The 18,365-nt window shown below is 46.6% G+C and overlaps 1 protein-coding gene across 2 annotated transcripts in view; it reads left to right on the forward strand.

The window, feature by feature from the left end:
• cdh23 (cadherin-related 23) overlaps positions 1–18,365 on the forward strand; it is a 422,443-nt gene that overhangs the window by 317,417 nt on the left and 86,661 nt on the right. Inside the window, exons 28-37 of one of the 2 annotated variants that reach the window (XM_066679568.1) lie at positions 716–776; positions 2,090–2,238; positions 3,902–4,037; positions 8,304–8,692; positions 9,552–9,653; positions 9,828–9,830; positions 9,945–10,094; positions 10,996–11,124; positions 12,743–12,871; positions 13,206–13,433. In XM_066679568.1, coding sequence (XP_066535665.1) covers positions 716–776; positions 2,090–2,238; positions 3,902–4,037; positions 8,304–8,692; positions 9,552–9,653; positions 9,828–9,830; positions 9,945–10,094; positions 10,996–11,124; positions 12,743–12,871; positions 13,206–13,433 — 1,476 coding nt within the window. Of the gene's footprint in view, positions 1–715; positions 777–2,089; positions 2,239–3,901; positions 4,038–4,567; positions 4,679–8,303; positions 8,693–9,551; positions 9,654–9,827; positions 9,831–9,944; positions 10,095–10,995; positions 11,125–12,742; positions 12,872–13,205; positions 13,434–18,365 lie in introns of those variants that run through there. The other variant, XM_066679567.1, reaches the window with a different exon arrangement.

Genomic DNA, 18,365 nt, shown 5'->3' on the forward strand with positions numbered 1-18,365 from the left:
TCCACTGACCCCACAGGAGCGCTCTGTAGTGTTTCAGTTACAGATCTGTTGCTCTGTATACTTCGTTACCCTCCTTTCCCCCTGTTCCTCAGCGCTCAGGACCCCCACAGAGCAGGTGTGATGTGGTGGTGGATCATTCTCAGCGCTGCAGTGACACTGACGTGGTGGTGGTGTGTTAGTGTGTGTTGTGCTGGTGTAGAGTGGATCAGACACAGCAGTGCTGCTGGAGTTTTTAAAACCCTCAGTGTCTGGACCGAGAACAGTCCACCGACCAAAAACATCCAGCCGACAGCGTCCTGTGTCACTGATGAAGGACTAGAGGACGAGCGACACACACTGTGCAGCGACAGATGAGCTACTGTCTCTGACTCTACATCTACAAGGTGGACCAACGAGGGAGGAGTGTCTCACAGAGTGGACAGAGAGTGGACACAGGGTTTAAAAACTCCAGCAGCACTGCTGTGTCTGATCCACTCTACACCAGCACAACACACACTAACACACCACCACCACGTCAGTGTCACTGCAGCACTGAGAATGATCCACCACCACATCACACCTGCTCTGTGGGGGTCCTGAGCACTGAGGAACAGATTGAACACGGATTATAGTTTTATTTATGTGGCAGAGTGCATGCAATAAACGCACATTTGATATTCTAGAAACTTATTTAATATCTGTGGGTGTATTTGTGTGTGTGTGTGTGTGTCTCCAGGTCCAGGCTACAGATGCAGATCAAGGAGAAAATGGCAAAGTCCTGTACCGAATTCTCTCTGGTGAGTTTTCTTCCTGTCCACCGCTCCCACACGTCTAATGCCTTGTCCAGATGTATCCACACAATGCCTCACAAAACTGTATTCTCTGATGTAGTAGTAACACAAGCACAGTAAACAACAAAAGAAAACCCTCGCTGAAAAAAGGCCCCACATGTAAGGAGCCGTGCAAAGACTTGAGAAACCACAGTCGTGTCAAAACACTGTGGTGTCTTTCCTCTGCAGACAGCAGCCGGAGTGCTGGGCTCTCTTCACTCTACGCTGCTGCACATTAGATCCTTATCTGCTGCCGTTTTGTGGTGATGAGTTTGCACTTTGAAGCTGTTATCACACATTATTTTACATATATTCATGGTGTAACTGTGAATGCGATGTATGTTTTAGCATTCGTACAGAGCCCAGTTCACGTGTGGCAATAACCTGCCTCCTCTACAGGATGTTTTCACACTTAAAAGACTGTTGTAACTGGGTTTGAGGAGTTTTCTTGATCAGATCCCGCTCCTGAGATGATCCAGCACACAGTGTGATCAGACCTTTGTGTTTGGAGAAGGACGTTTGAAGGGAAAAGGGACCCAGTCGTTGTCTGTAGGGCGTTGATTAGGAAAATGATAATCAGATGAGAACGTGAGGGTATAATAATCTATAAAAACTAGAGTACAGTGAGAAATGATGAGTATTTTGAGGAATATTATGTGGAATAAATAGGATCCGATCTGTATCTGGGTGAATGCTGTGTAGCACAGCTGAGATTAGATCAGTACGTGGAGAACAATGCACTGTAAAAGAGATTAGATCAGTATCCGGATGAAGACTGTACAGGAAAAAGAGAGATCAGATCAATAACTGGATGAGTAATGCAGTGTAAATCAAGATCGGATCTCTGTCTGGATGAACAGTGTATGGGGAAATGAGATCGGATCAGTGTGTAGATGCGGAATCGTAGAATATTAGAGGAGCTCAGTTGTATACAGGGTTTGTCTTGACTTGGATGTTGAGCTGATGATGCCAAGTTTGACTCGCGATGTCCCCACACGTTGAGTAATACAAGAATACACATTACCCGCATACACAGGAAACGTCCTCACGAGTAACAAGAACGAGTTGGGTGTGTATTCTCTGCTCATTTATGTGTTACTTTCTGTATTTTCATTTGTATTTTTATTTTTTGATAAAAACTGAAAGAACAAATGGCCAGGGTTTGGTTTCAGGTTCAGGTTCAGTGCTGACTGTTCTGCTACAGTGTCATTAATGTAGAACATGGGATTTGATCCAATTTAATGTAGTAAATGCAGTATGTGTCTGTGTTTCTCTGCTAGGTAACAGCGGGGGTCAGTTCAGTATTGACCTCCTGTCCGGTCTGATCACTCGAGGGCAGCGAGCTCTGGACAGAGAGACCAGTAGTTCACACCTGCTGGAGGTGGAGGCCTACAACAGTGACCAGGGCAGCATGAGGAGCTCTGTCAGGGTGTGTGTCAGGGGTCATTCTGAATAACAAAACACAAACAGGAATATAATGAACATTTAGACTGTGTTTATCGTTCCTCTGATTAAACACAACAGGGGTCAGCTCTGACCACCCCACACTCCCTCAGAGACAAACACAGCACCTCCTACAGGACAGAAGACATGTCCACAGAGAGAGGAGACATGGAGAACACCAAGGGCTCTGATTCTGCTCTGATTTATTTCACCCTGCACAGCATGAACATGCACACGACAGGACTCCTCTGTCAGCAGATTTAAACAGGGTTCAACTTGTGTGCCGGTTTCAAGAGTCCGCAGACAGACGCAACACACTGTTTATATAATGGGCATGGTTTTGCTGCAACAGCAGACCTTGCACAATTGTGAGAAGTCCCAAATTATTTCAGTACATTTTTGAAACTTCAACACGTTGTTCTTTAGAAAAATGTCCCAAAGCCACTCAGTGGCTGTTTAAACAGGAAATTACATAAATGTATGTTTTTTCTGTAGAGCTTTGTGTAAATCAGACAGAGGGCTTTAGAGGGCAGTGTGTTGTTTGGTAAAAACTAATAATCTTGTATCTAACACATTAATCTCTGCTGCTAAGATTTCTCTCTCCCTCTCTCTGTCTCTCCCTTTCTCTCTCTCTCTCTCTCTCTCTCTCTCTCTCTCTCTCTCTCTCTGTCTCTCTCTTGCTCTCTCTCTCTCCTCTCCTTCTCTCTCTCTGTCTCTCTCTTTCTGTCTGTCTCTGTCTCTCTCTCTGTGTGTCTCTCTTTCTGTCTCTCTCACTGTCTCTCTCTCTCTCCCTCTCTCGCTCTTCTCTCTTTCTCTCTCTCTCTCTGTATATCTCTGTGTCTCTCTCTCTCTCGCTCCTCTCTTTCTCTCTCTCGCTCCTCTTTCTTTCTCTCTCCTCTCTCTGTGTCTCTTTCTCTCGCTCCTCTCTTTCTCTCTCTCCCTCCCTCTCTCTCTCTCTCTCTCTCTCTCTCTCTCTCTCTCTCTCCCTCTCTCGCTCCTCTCTCTTTCTCTCTCTCCCTCCCTCTCTCTCTCTCTCTCTCTCTCTCTCCCTCTCTCCCTCTCTCGCTCCTCTCTCTCTCTCGCTCCTCTCTCTTTCTCTCTCTCCCTCTCTCTCGCTCCTCTCTCTCTCTCTCTCTCTCTCTCTCTCTCTCTCTCTGTCTCTCTCTTGCTCTCTCTCTCTCCTCTCTTTCTCTCGCTCCTCTCCTTCTCTCTCTCTGTCTCTCTCTTTCTGTCTGTCTCTGTCTCTCTCTCTGTGTGTCTCTCTTTCTGTCTCTCTCTCTGTCTCTCCCTCTCTCTCTCCCTCTCTCGCTCTTCTCTCTTTCTCTCTCTCTCTCTGTATATCTCTGTGTCTCTCTCTCTCGCTCATCTCTTTCTCTCTCTCGCTCCTCTTTCTTTCTCTCTCTCTCCTCTCTCTGTGTCTCTTTCTCTCACTCCTCTCTTTCTCTCTCTCCCTCCCTCTCTCTCTCTCTCTCTCTCTCTCTCTCTCCCTCTCTCGCTCCTCTCTCTTTCTCTCTCTCCCTCCCTCTCTCTCTCTCTCTCTCTCTCTCTCTCTCTCTCCCTCTCTCGCTCCTCTCTCTTTCTCTCTCTCGCTCCTCTCTCTTTCTCTCTCTCCCTCTCTCTCGCTCCTCTCTCTCTCTCTCTCTCTCTAGGTGATTGTGTATGTGGAGGATGTGAATGATGAGCGTCCAGTCTTCACACAGCAGCAGTACAACAGACTGGGGCTCAGAGAGACTGCAGGAATTGGAACATCTGTTATCGTGGTGCGAGCCTCTGACCCAGACACAGGTGCAGAATTCACTTCAGACCTCACTAGATGATTACAGAATAATGAATCAACACATCGTGGTCCATCAGGCTGAGAGAAGAAAAGGAGTGGTGTTAGAGTCCAGTTGTGTTCCCTAAAGTTACTTTACATTCTCTTCTCCCGAAGGAGAGGGGGATCTCTTTAAGATCAACTGTAAAATAAACCAATAAATATAAGTCCTGGAGATGAAACCGTATGAAAACAACACAACTTTAAAATCTAAAATTAACATTGAATGTGCTACAGTTAGGGTCCCTAACTAAAGGAAGTGTATGTATTGTACCCTTGAGGGCACCAACACAGTGACAGTCTTCTGAGAGTTAAAGAAAACAGTAGATTGTGTTTTGTATCGTACAGAATGTGGTTCCTTTTTTCATTTGCACGACACTGGAAGGAGATGTGGCATGATGCAGTAGCTGAGGAGCTTTATTAGGAGCTAGAAAACAGTCACAAACACAGGCAGGGGTCAAGGCACAGCCCACAGGTATAATTTAGGCAAATGCTTTTTCAGAACCAGACACAGATGGAGAAGGCAAGGCCAAGACCAGAAAACAGAGACAGGAACAGACAGAGTGGAGCTCAGTGTGGTAAACAACGCTGAAGCAGGGGTTTATGAATGTGAGTAAGCGGGTCCATGAGTAACTGCAGGTGTGTGTGTGTGTGTGAGGGGGTGGATCCAGGGAAGGGCCAGAGCGGGAATGGATCATAATTGTGTGGGTTATTCTCAAGAGCCTCTTTTATATTAACAGTCTACATTTAGACCATTGTTAGCTGCAGATTTTCATTTATTCGTTCATTATTTGCACCCTCTTTATCGGGATCAGTGTCGCAGTGGGTCTGGGGCCTACACGGAGTCATTGAGTGCCAGGGAGGAACACACCCTGGACAGAGCGCCAGTCCAGTCCCTGCAGAAACCTGGGAGATCAGTGCATGTTTACAGTCGTCTAATATTTGCTCGCTGTTGCTATGAGTTTGTGACTTCACCGGGGAGCTACACACAACGCTGCGTTTCTCGTCCTAGCAACAGATCACATGAGGAATTTGTAGTTGCTATTTAAGAGCAGTTAGAGGCTCAGACCATAGGCCAGTCATTATACTGACTCAGCACTGTGTGAGGTGGTGTTTATTTGTATCCTGTTAAAGGCTGTGGGGGTCTGGTTTTCCTCGATGTGTTGGTTTTTCTCCGTGGTGTTTTTCCACTGTTACTGAGGGTGATGTGTGAGACGTCACTCTCAAAGACTTCCTTCTCTCACTTCCCCCAACTCAGATACTTATACACGCATAAACACACACACACACACACACACACACACACATATTTCAGGCTTGGGGAACTGAGTATCAGTAATTCATCATTTCCACATTAAATCAATAGAAATAAAAACACAGTTACAGCCAAAACAATGTAAACTTTAATATAAAATTAAGTTGATATCAGAAGAGAATATATTTAAATGCGTAATTCACGACTGTAATAAAAAACACAACGTTCATGAGATGTTTCCTCACCATTTGCTGCTCTCCAGTGGAAACCAGTCTTATCTGTTTACGAAGCCCCGGTGTCTGTAAATGAGTGGCTCGGTGCGGTACGGTAGTCTGTCACTCCCTTTTTCTCTGCTCATCACAAAGGCATCTGGAGTTTTAGACGATGTAGAGACCTCACGACTGCTCCATAGGTGGGTAATATTGACCTATTTTTGCTGTTTCAGATCACTAAAGGTGGAAATGTCTCCAGAAACAGGAGACGGCTAACTGCGTTAGCGACAGTGCTACAAAACTAAACAACTCCAGTTACACATGCGTTTCTGTAGGGTGACCAGATCTGAGATGGTGAAAAAGAGGCGGACAGCGGACGACTATTAACGTGCAGACTGACCAATTAAATGTTTACAGAGAAGGTTGTCGACCAGTAACGGTAGCTCTACAGTCAGACCGTCCAATCAGAAGATTTTCGGCTACTTCACCACGCCCCCTTCTCACTCAAGCGAACCAATCGGAGTAGGGGAGGGCGGGACTAGTTTGTGAAAGAAACTTCTCGAAGTTCTATGTAAGCGCTAAAAAAACAAAATGCCGGACGTTTGTGAAATTCCGCCCGGACATTTATTCAAGTCTAAAACAGAGGACATGTCCGGTTAAAGGAGGACGTCTGGTCACACTAGTTTCTGTGGGAATTCAGACAGTGAATAAACCTTTACAGATGAGTGTTTTTTCCCCTTAAATACATGCTCCACCTTAAAAGACACTTACCCTTGGAATGTAAACTACCAGAGAGTTCTACAGTTGCCCACAATCATAGACCTTCCCTTTAATGTGACATAACATGAAAAAAGTCCCCTGTTCAGAGCGTGTGCACCTCAGGCTCTGTTCACATTACAAACCACATTCATCAGTTGATGGAGGTCTTGAGGGGTCACATTCATAAATGTAAGTGGCCTCTGTCTTTAATGTGTAGAACCTTTTCCTGAAACAGCTCGTGGTGCACATTGGTTCATACACACCGCCTCCTTCACTAACAACAAAAACATCATAATTGTGAGACGACACAGTAGCTAAGTGTCAACACTGAATAAACAGATGCGTCGTAGTTCATTTGTTCATCACATTTTTCACAGGAGGACAACCAACAGCTCATCGACTGTGTGTTATTAGGATGAAAAGGTGCAAAAAGCCAAAATGTCTCCCTCACACTCTGTAGTGCACACCGTGGGTCATAAACTAACGCTTTCTGCACTCATGTAGTGTGTGTCACTCAGGTGTGTGAATGTCAAATCACAAAACCATTTATAAGTGGCAATAAGCTTCACATTCCAATCAAACTAGTGCCCTGTGTGTGTGGTAGGTCGTAGTCTTTAGTGTAGTATCTGTGAAGTGCACTATGTAGACAGTATCATGCGATTTGGGATGCAGCTTGAGCTAGTTGTTTTGTACGGAGTCAAAAAAGGGTCAAAACGATTCTGAGTTTGTAAAACAATACTCACAAATGTAACGGACTTTGTAACTGCCTTTGAGCAACTACAGACACGTAAAACTGAAACCCACAAGTGTATTGGAATACACAAATTTAAAACAACAACAACGATAATAATTTAAAATCACAAATGTGTAAAATAAAGATATGCGTTTGTAAATCAAATGTGGTGAATGTGTGAATCAGTACCTTCTCAAACGGCTTTAAATGTGCCAGAGCAGACCTTAGGTTCCAAATGTGACAGTGGGAGTTTTTGAATGAGGTGAAAACATCCACACATTCACTTTCTCTGCTGCGTGAGTGAATCTCTTTTTTGCAGTTTTGGATTTAAGACCCTGTTTTGACAGACAATTGATTGACCAATAGGAACGCGTTAGCAGGACCAATCAGATCGCGAGGTTTGTTTAACCAATCGGAATCATTGAATCATTGCCATATTGCTTTGCCACAAAATGAACTCCAGTTCTTGAACTGGTTCTGTTCCTGATTCTTGGAACCTTGGTTCTTTTCAGTGAACGGCAGCATTTCTGCACGTTTAGAGGGGAATCAGGAATACGTCATGAGCGGGGGGCGCTGTGGCCGAGTTCAGAGGCGTCCTGCTGACCTTGTGAACAGCGCAGAAATGTAACCAAGAGCTCAGAGCTTCAAATACAGCGTTATCACCCAGTGGAGCTTCACAGGGTCATTCACAACGTTTCATATAAATAAATAATAGTAAAAAAACAGGAACACTGCCCGTTTTTATGTGTCTCTGGTGCAGTTAGGCACAATGTCATGTGCGTTGCTCTTGGTTACGTTTCTCCGCTGTCCGTAGAAACACGAAACGGAACCGGTTCAAGAACCAGAGTTCATTTGGTGGAAAAGCGCTATGGCTGACAGCAACAAATCAATGATTCAATGATTCGGATTGATTAAACAAACCTCGCGATCTGATTGGTCCAGCTAAAGCTTTCCTATTGGTCCATCAATTGGCCGTCAAAACAGGGTCTTAAAAAAAACCCATGAAATCCGATCTGAGCATTTACATTCATGTTGCGTGCCCACAAATCAGATACATATCTCATGTAGGAGACCACATGGGATAAAACGAGTCATTTTGAATCTGCTCCGCTTCTGACGTCAAGCGCAGAAACTTTAGAATCGCCCCGCCCCCTCGTCTGAGTCTGTCCAATCACAGCGCTGGACCCGTGTTTATGCGAGGGCACAAAAACTAGGTTAAAAACACACACAGTGAGCGCGGAGAAATAAGAGCACTGAGTTAAATCTCTGTGTGTTGTAGGAGACGGAGGTGCAGTGTCGTATTCTCTGGTCGCTGGATCTGACCGTAAGTTCGAGGTGGACATCAGCACGGGTTTGGTGACCACGGTGGACTACCTGGATTACGAGACCAAGACCAGTTACCTGATGAACATTTCAGCCACGGACCAGGCTCCTCCCTTCAACCGGGCCTTCTGCACCGTGTACGTGACTCTGCTGAACGAGCTGGACGAGGCGGTGGCCTTCCTGATGGGGGGGTATGAAGCCTCGCTGAAGGAGAACATAGCCACGGGGACGGAGGTGATCCAGGTGCGCGCGCAGTCGGCTGATAACCTGAACCAGCTGAGCTACCGCTTCGACCCTGACACGTCTCCAGCTGCTCTCGCCCTCTTCAAGATCGACAGCGTCACGGTGAGGGAACTCGAGAGGGTTGATGACCATTACTTTAAATGTTTCACAGGTGTCACAGGTACAGGTCACACCAGAGTGACTGGATTCACTCATTATCTGGACGTGTAGCGCATATCGCTGACTTAGTTTAACAATGAACAACATTTTCCAGCTTTAACAGCGTTTATCTCTCTCTCTCTCTCTCTCTCTCTCTTTCCACACCCTCTTTCTCTCTCTCTGCCTCTCTCCACTCTCTCTCTCTCTCTCCCTCTTTCCACACCCTCTCTCTCTCTCCCCTCTCCCCCCCCCTCTTTCTCTCTCTCTGCCTCTCTCCACTCTCTCTCTCTCCCCCCCCCCTCTTTCTCTCTTTCTGCCTCTCTCCCCCTCTCTCTCTCTCTCTCCCCTCCTCTCTTTCTGCCCCTCTCCTCTCTCTCTCTCCCTCTCTCCACACCCTCTCACTCTCTCCCCTCTCTCTCTATCCCTCTCTCTCTCTCTCCGCTCTCTCTCTTTCTCTCTCCCGCTCTCTCTCTCTCCCTCTCTCCACACTCTCTCTCTCTCTCTCTCTCTCTCTCTCTCTCTCTCCCTCTTTCCACACCCTCTCTCTCTCTCTCCCCTCTCCCCCCCTCTTTCTCTCTCTCTGCCTCTCTCCACTCTCTCTCTCTCTCTCTCCCCCTCTCTCTCTCCCCTCCTCTCTCTCTCTCTCTCTCTCTCTCTCTCTCCCTCTCTCCACACCCTCTCACTCTCTCCCCTCTCTCTCTATCCCTCTCTCTCCGCTCTCTCTCTTTCTCTCTCCCCCTCCTCTCTCCCCTCTCTCTTCCCCTCCCTCTCTCTCACCCCCCCCCCTCCCCCCTCTCTTCTGAACCTGTCGTGTATTCCTCAGGGTCGTATCACTGTAACTGGTCTGATCGACCGGGAGAGGGGCGACTCCTACACCCTCACGGTGGTGGCTGATGATGGAGGACCCAAAAGAGGCTCCACTGTGGTAAACTTGCACTGACTACAACTGTCCGACTCTTACCAGTAACAGACTTAACCTACACGGGTTTATTCTTTATCATTTACTCATTACTTTACCATCTTTATTCAGCAGTAAATTATCAGAAGGCTGTGTCTAACCCTCATCTTTCCCTTTGTCCAATGCTTTGTCCCTGTGTAGAAGGTAAGAGACAGTCCATTGCTCTGAGTTTTAAAGCAGACATTGATCTCTGATAAATAGACCTTGTCCTGTTGTGGGGGGGTTCATGTCCTGCTCCTGTGTCCTGCCCCGTGACAGGTGTCCATCACGATTCTGGACGAGAACGACAACAGCCCTGAGTTTGACCTGACGTCGGATTTGTCTGTGAACGTCCCTGAGGACACGCCCATGGGACGCAGAGTGGCTGTGGTGCTGGCGCGGGACAGAGACGCTGGGAGAAATGGACTGGTGAGGAGAGAGAGAGAGTCTAATTATGAGTGTGTGTGGCACTCTGTAAATGCTGTATTCTACTTATTTATCACTGAAACCTGGTCTTCTTCTCCCTCTTCATTTTCTTCTCCTCTCCTTCTCCTTTTACTACTTCTGCATCTTTTATTCTTCATTTACTTCTTCTTTTACTTTGTCTTCTTTTGTTTCTGGTTCTTGGTTTTATTCATTTTCTTCTTCTTCCTCTTCTTCTAATTAATATTATTCTTACTTCTTCTTATTTTTCTTCTTATTATTCCTCCTCTTCTGCTTTTACTTCTTCTTCTTCTATTTTTTCTTCTTCTTTTATTCCTTCTTCTTCTTCTTCTATTTCTTCTTCTTTTACTTCTTTTATTTCTTCTTCCTCTTCTTCTTCCTCTTCTTCTAATTAATATTATTCTTACTTCTCCTTCTTGTACTTGTTCTTCTTATTATTCCTTCTCTTCTGCTTTTACTTTTTTACTTCTATTTCTTCTTCTTCTTTTATTCCTTCTTCTTCTATTTCTTCTTTTATTTTTCTTCTTCTTATCCTTCTTTTATTTCTTCTTATTTTTCTTCTTTTATTTCTTCTTCTACTTCTTCTTCTACTTCTTTTACTTCTTCTTCTTCTACTTCTTCTTCTTTTATTCCTTCTTCTTCTTTTTCTTTGTTTACTTCTTCTTCTTCTTCTTCTTCTTCTTTTTCTTCTTTTATTTCTTCTTCCTCTTCTTCTTCTACTTCTTCTTCTTTTATTCCTTCTTCTTCTTTTTCTTTGTTTACTTCTTCTTCTTCTTCTTTTTCTTCTTTTATTTCTTCTTCCTCTTCTTCTTCTACTTCTTCTTCTTTTTCTTCTTCTTCTTCTTCTTCTTCTTCTATCTTTTCTGGCCCCTGCCTCCTGATCCAGGTGAACTTTACGTTAGCGGCGGGGAACATGCAGGATGTGTTTGAGATACGAACCGTTAACAACACGTACGGAGACATTTACGTAAACGCACCCCTCGACCGAGAAGCGATAGACCGCTACCTGCTGAAGGTAAGATCCTAACTCCTCTGCGGTAGAATCTGGGGGACATGTTCATGTTCAGGTTGTTGCCCTACAGCCACGGGGCATTGTGTTTGTTTAATGTGTGGAGGAGGCTCAACAAAGCAGAATTCCCATCAGTAAACGTGGTGAGATCTGAATTACGTTCTTCGAAAGCAAACTTATAGGTAACCACATGAATGCTCTTGGAACTGACCTGTATCTCTCTCTCTCTCTCTCACTCTCTCACTCACACACACACACACATACACACAGATCAGCGACAGTTTGTCTTTGAGACGTAATGTTGCAGTCAGTAGCAGGGGACAGTCATTAATATGTGTCCTTATACTTCACAGAGGGCAAAATGAACCTGGGCCTGGTCTGACCCCCATCCCCCACATTAATGACCCATTGTCAATGGCTAGAAGGGACAGACAATGTATACATTTTTACATACAGTTCACTTAAAACCAAAAAATAACCCCAAAACATAGACAAAAAACACAGATTATAAGTAATAAGCAATGTATAGTGTGTGTGTGTGTGTGTGTGTGTGAGAGAGAGAGAGAGAGAGAGAGACGGTACAAGCAACTGTAATGTGCCTGACCTTTGGGGATGGACTGTGGTGTACAGTAGAAGTGGAAGTAAAGCAGGTTCAATAACAGTCTCAGAACAATACACAGTGGCACAGACATCACTTTTTGGGACACCTCCAGTTTCTTCACCAGACGTGGGCCAGAGCTGCTGTGTGACGCGTGGCCACTGAGCCATTGTAATGTGCCACTTCTGGTTCGCATGTAGTCTGCAGTACACTGGGCTGGCAGTCGCTCAGCTTTAACAGAGGTGTCCCACATCCGCATGTTGCTAGAGTTTTGACACAGATCGTGTTAAACAGTCACAGTCTCTGTGTCATTCATGTGGCGGTGGGGGCCTCATTACTGATTCAGAGCAGTACCTCTTTAATAAAGGTTTAAACATGGTTTTAAATGATTGCAGTAAATAGTTATTAATTAGGATGTGAGCAACGTAGTGGTGTTTAATAATCATTTGTAACACACACAGACAGAAAATACAACAGTGAGCTGCATTCTGAGGAGGCAGCGTCTGAACTGTAATTCTGTATGTGAATGTACACCACATTATTACTGCTGTCTATAAAGACTGTGTGTGTGTGTGTGGTTGAGAGAGAGTGAATGTGTGTGTGTATGTGTGAGTGAATGAGTGTGTGTGTGAGAGATAGTGAATAAATGTGTTTGTGTGTGTGTGTCTGTGTTTGAGAGAATGTGTATGTGTGTGTGAGAGAGTGAATGTGTGTGTCTGTGTATGTGAGTGAATGAGTGTGTGTATGTGTGTGAGTGAATGAGTGTGTGTGTGTGTGTGTCTGTGTATGTGAGTGAATGAGTGTGTGTGTGTGTGTCGGTGTGTGTGTGTGTGTGTATGTGTATATGAGTGAATGAGTGTTTGTGTGTGTGTGTGTGTGCCCAGATATGGATAGTCACTTTATCCTGGGTGATCCCCCAGTGACCGATGAAGTCATTAATCATTCCTGGTTTAGAGTGTGCTGTGTGTGTTTGGTGGCAGCCTTTAACCTGTGTGTGTGTATGTGTATGTGTGTGTGTGTGTGCAGGTGAGGGCCATGGATAACGGCTCTCCTCCTCGGTTCACGGACCACTCCCTGACCATAAACATTGTGGACGTGAACGACAATGCTCCTGTAGTGCAGAGCCCTCGCGGCTACAACGTCAGCATCAGTGAGGTCAGTACCTCCTCCTTTCTGCTCTCTCTGTCCACTCTCTCAGCCCCGCACACAGGAGCACTGTGTAGTTCTACAATCACAAACTGTAGTCCACCTGTTGCTCTGCATACTTTATTACCCCCTTTCCCCCCAGTTCCTCAGCGCTCAGGACCCCCACAAAGCAGGTGTGATGTGGTGGTGGATCATTCTCAGCGCTGCAGTGACACTGACGTGGTGGTGGTGTGTTAGTGTATGTTGTGCTGGTGTAGAGTGGATCAGACACAGCAGTGCTGCTGGAGTTTTTGAACCCCTCAGTGTCTGGACTGAGAATGTGTGTATGTGTGTGTGTTTATAGAATGTAGGAGGGGGTACGTCAGTCCTGCGTGTGGTTGCTACCGACCGAGACATTGGACCCAATGGCATGCTGTCCTACTACATCACCGACGGCAACCAGGACCTCACTTTCCGCATGGATCGAATGACCGGCGAGATAGTGACCAGACCCTCACCCCCAGACCGGGAGCGACAGCAGCAATACACACTCAGCGTCACCGTGGAGGACGAGGGAAACCCACCGCTCTCGGTAAGAGAATGTGTGTGGGTGGTGAATCTTACGTGTACGGTATATTCATCAATCAAACCGATTCACGAATCACAATCAAGTGATTCATCTTTGCTGATGTTGATCTAAGCAGGGAATGTCCAGGACGGTCGTGCACTCGGCCACAATGCGAATGAGGTAAATGCTTCAGGGGGTTTCAGACGTTTACAGGTGACTCCTATTTTGGCCAGGACTTTTAACTCTGAATATTTACTGAAAAAGAGACACTTACTTGATGAGTAGGATGGACCTGTCTCTGTAACATCTGGTCCCATGGTGGTGCACAGGAAGAGAGGGGAATGTATGTATTAGGGATAGCCTACAGTCCGGTTTCTCAGCTTTGTAGCAGCAGTACACTGTGTCCTAAACACAAGCGACATGAGCAGAGCACAGGGCAGAGTTATAGGATGTGTTACATTCTGTCTACACCACAAACTTCTAGTCTGTAAGTCAAGTCAAAACGTAGATCAACTGCTGACCAACAGGAAACCAGCTTAAAATAAGTGATACATAGAAATGTGGCCTCCTTCAAAACCTGTAGGGCATGGTGGTGTTGTCTCAGCAGTGTGTCATCACTGAAGAGGCCAGTCCAGAATCAGTTTGTTTGTGAGGTGATAGCTGAATCTCTCTGGGAGTAACGTAAACCAGGGGGCGCTTGTGTGCAAATCATTTCCTTATCGTTGTCATTTTCTCTGTGCCCTCTGTTTTTGACTTGTCACTCATTCAAAGCGTGTGGCCTGGGGTTTGAAAGACCTTGGGCAGGTGGCTACATTTTAGTTGAGTGCTACGTATGTTCCGTAGCAAAAGTAGTGATCACAGACGGTGCATGTGTTTAAGACAAAAATAAAATATACTTGGTGAGGATGAGGGGCAGTTCAAATTAAGAGAATATCGTACTTGACTCTACTCTGCTCTTTTTGCTTGTATGTAGCATCAATTTACCACCAGGTGAATCAGGTTCTGGTTCTGGAAGCGGGTTCTTGTTTAGTGGCTGTTCTCTCGTGGTTCAGAGCGAGTCGAGTAGGGACTAAACCGTGGCGTGTAAACCTTGCAGAGCGCTGATCGTCCAGAGAGAGTCGTCACTCTACGCCACGCAACGCAGACGACCAGCACCAACTCTCCATCTGTAAAATCTCCAGCTGCAGCAGAGATCACGTTTGTTTTTATCCGACTCACGACGGCAGCTCGTAAAATGACGCCGTGGTCTTTTGAAGAGGTTCAAACGCTCCTTGGATCGGTGGCCGACGAAAGAATCCAGCGAGAGCTGGACGCTGCAACAAGGAAGGAACAAACTCTACTGATCTGTCTGAACTGATGACGGAGCTGTGTTCAGTCCCAAACAACAACACAAACCTTTAACGTTACCACCGCCGTTGTAGTGGTTTGCTCACTGTTCTTGTTAGAAATGGTATTTTGTGATGGTGTGTGTGTGTGTGTGTGTGTGCTATGGTTGTGGAAAACCAACTAGGTACCAATAACCAAACAGAGAGTAGAGCTGTGTAGAGTCAGTACTGTGCAGTGGAAAAGTGCTGCATGTTTTACTTCCTGCAACAAAACAAAATGTAAAATTTAACCCTAACACACCAGGGAAATGGTGTGTATTTTTAGGCATAGTTTTAGGCACAGAATTGTGAGTCAGTTCCACCTTAAGTAATGTTACATGCTGCAGTTTTTAAGGAAGTACGGAAGGTTCAAGTAAGAAACAGTTTCCTGTGAAACCAGAAATATAAGTCAAAGTTACCGCCCTATGAAGCAGGAATAGAGCAACATCCTCAACCCATGTTCACGCCTTTCAGCATTCGGGTCTCTCCTCCTAGTTGGCCACCTCACCTTGACTCTAAGCTCTTTTCCACACCCAGGTTCACTTGCTCTGTAAGTACATTACGTTTGGTCGAGCGTGAAAGCTGTTTCCGGGGCCAGGTGTGGTCCAGAGCACCCTTCTCTGATCCCTTTGAAAGGGTATGGGGTTTGCTTTTAATAAAGTGACTGCTTCGATTGACGTCATTACTTCCCCATGCCTCGTAAAACCACAATGTCTCAGGACTGGAGCAGGGAGACTGTCATAACATCATCTCTATGGATTGAGTGTGTGTTCTGAGAGCATAGAAAACAACGCGCTGGTCTGCACGACTAATTATCTGATCGTACAAGAACGGCTCCCGTGCGGTGAAGTGCCCGGCATCACAAAGTAGATCCCATTTGTGCAGTCAGTCCACAGTTCTGATGGAGTTCTCGCGTCTGTAAGCATCCAGAGATAACGAGCCCCGGTCACAAACGAGCCCTGGGTGTGGACTCAAGTATTCGGGATGAGAAAATACCCCTGCTCCTCCCCTTCAGCTGTGCACGACACTCCCTGTTGCTGATTGGCTGGAGTAGTGTTTTGTTAAAGGTCCTCATTTACAGTGCAAGGGCTGAGAAAAAACACTGGACCTTTCTCTTTCTCTTTGTGTTTGTGGCAGATTCTTAATAGATTTCAAACGTACAACACAAACTGTAAGAGTTATATTTCCTGTCACTCTCTGAAATGACCCCATGGTGTGACACTAAGACGAATAAGAGCTGAGAAGAGGGTTCATCTGTTGTCTCCTGAGGCAGGAAACTGGAATTGCACCCTGAGAGACGCCGCAGTCCCAGGGACTGCCATTTAAACCCGACTGGCATTTAAAGCTGCTGTTGAGTGCGCGTGCACTTTAAAGAAAGGAAGTGCAAATTAGCGATCAGCAAAAACAGGAAACCCACACTGAGCCTCTTTCTGTTTCAGAAACAGGAACCGTTTTCAAATAGTCAACACGTTCCTGTTTCAGGATCCGAGACAGCGGCCTCTCTAAAGACGACTCAAACGCAACAGGTCGAGTGTAATCTCAATCTGAATCTGAAAAAGGGTCTGCCCTGCATTATTATATTACACTGGCTCTAATGACTGTGCAGTTATTACACATAGCACATGAAATGATGGAATAACAGCTTATATATTTATTAGAGAGAGAGAGAGACTGAAGGAGGGAGTGAAAGAGAGAGACTGAAGGAGGGAGTGAAAGAGAGAGACTGAAGGAGGGAGTGAAAGAGAGAGACTGAATGAGGGAGTGAAAGAGAGAGACTGAAGGAGGGAGAGAGAGAGACTGAAGGAGGGACTGAAAGAGAGAGACTGAAGGAGGGAGAGAGAGACTGAAGGAGGGAGTGAAAGAGAGAGACTGAAGGAGGGAGAGAGAGAGACTGAAGGAGGGAGAGAGAGAGAGACTGAAGGAGAGAGAGAGACTGAAGGAGAGAGAGACTGAAGGAGGGAGAGAGAGAGAGACTGAAGGAGGGAGAGAGAGAGAGACTGAAGGAGGGAGAGAGAGAGAGACTGAAGGAGGGAGAGAGAGAGAGACTGAAGGAGGGAGAGAGAGAGAGAGACTGAAGGAGGGAGAGAGACTGAAGGAGGGAAAGGGAGAGAGACTGAAGGAGGGAGAGAGAGAGACTGAAGGAGGGAGAGGGAGAGACTGAAGGAGGGAGAGGGAGAGAGAGACTGAAGGAGGGAGAGAGGGAGAGAGACTGAAGGAGGGAGAGAGAGAGAGACTGAAGGAGGAAGAGAGAGAGAGACTGAAGGAGGAAGAGAGAGACTGAAGGAGGGAGAGAGAGAGAGACTGAAGGAGGGAGAGAGAGAGAGAGAGAGAGAGAGACTGAAGGAGGGAGAGAGAGAGACTGAAGGAGGGAGAGAGAGAGAGACTGAAGGAGGGAGAGAGAGAGACTGAAGGAGAGAGAGAGAGAGAGACTGAAGGAGGAAGAGAGACTGAAGGAGGGAGAGAGAGAGAGACTGAAGGAGGGAGAGAGAGAGAGAGACTGAAGGAGGGAGAGAGAGAGAGAGACTGAAGGAGGGAGAGAGAGAGAGAGACTGAAGGAGGGAGAGAGAGAGAGAGACTGAAGGAGGGAGAGAGAGAGAGACTGAAGGAGGGAGAGAGAGACTGAAGGAGGGAGAGAGGGAGACTGAAGGAGGGAGAGAGGGAGACTGAAGGAGGGAGAGAGAGAGAGACTGAAGGAGGGAGAGAGAGAGAGACTGAAGGAGGGAGAGAGACTGAAGGAGGGAAAGGGAGAGCGACTGAAGGAGGGAGAGAGAGAGAGAGACTGAAGGAGGGAGAGAGACTGAAGGAGGGAAAGGGAGAGCGACTGAAGGAGGGAGAGAGAGAGACTGAAGGAGGGAGAGGGAGAGAGAGACTGAAGGAGGGAGAGAGAGAGATAGGGAGAGAGACTGAAGGAGGGAGAGAGAGAGAGAGGGCGACTGAAGGAGGGAGAGAGAGAGAGATAGGGAGAGGGAGACTGAAGGAGGGAGAGAGAGAGAGATAGGGAGAGGGAGACTGAAGGAGGGAGAGAGAGAGAGAGGGCGACTGAAGGAGGGAGAGAGAGAGACTGAAGGAGAGAGAGACTGAAGGAGGGAGAGAGAGAGAGACTGAAGGAGGGAGAGAGAGACTGAAGGAGGGAGAGGGAGAGAGAGACTGAAGGAGGGAGAGAGGGAGAGAGACTGAAGGAGAGAGAGAGAGAGACTGAAGGAGGGAGAGGGAGAGACTGAAGGAGGGAGAGGGAGAGAGACTGAAGGAGAGAGAGGGAGAGAGAGACTGAAGGAGGGAGAGGGAGAGAGAGACTGAAGGAGGGAGAGGGAGAGAGGGAGAGAGACTGAAGGAGAGAGAGAGAGAGACTGAAGGAGGGAGAGGGAGAGACTGAAGGAGGGAGAGGGAGAGAGACTGAAGGAGAGAGAGGGAGAGAGAGACTGAAGGAGAGAGAGAGAGAGAGACTGAAGGAGGGAGAGGGAGAGACTGAAGGAGAGAGAGGGAGAGAGAGACTGAAGGAGGGAGAGAGGGAGAGAGACTGAAGGAGGGAGAGAGAGAGAGAGACTGAAGGAGGGAGAGAGAGAGAGAGACTGAAGGAGGGAGAGGGAGACTG

The sequence above is a fragment of the Hoplias malabaricus genome, chromosome 8 (genome assembly GCF_029633855.1).
Source record: "Hoplias malabaricus isolate fHopMal1 chromosome 8, fHopMal1.hap1, whole genome shotgun sequence".
NCBI classification, from domain to species: domain Eukaryota; kingdom Metazoa; phylum Chordata; class Actinopteri; order Characiformes; family Erythrinidae; genus Hoplias; species Hoplias malabaricus.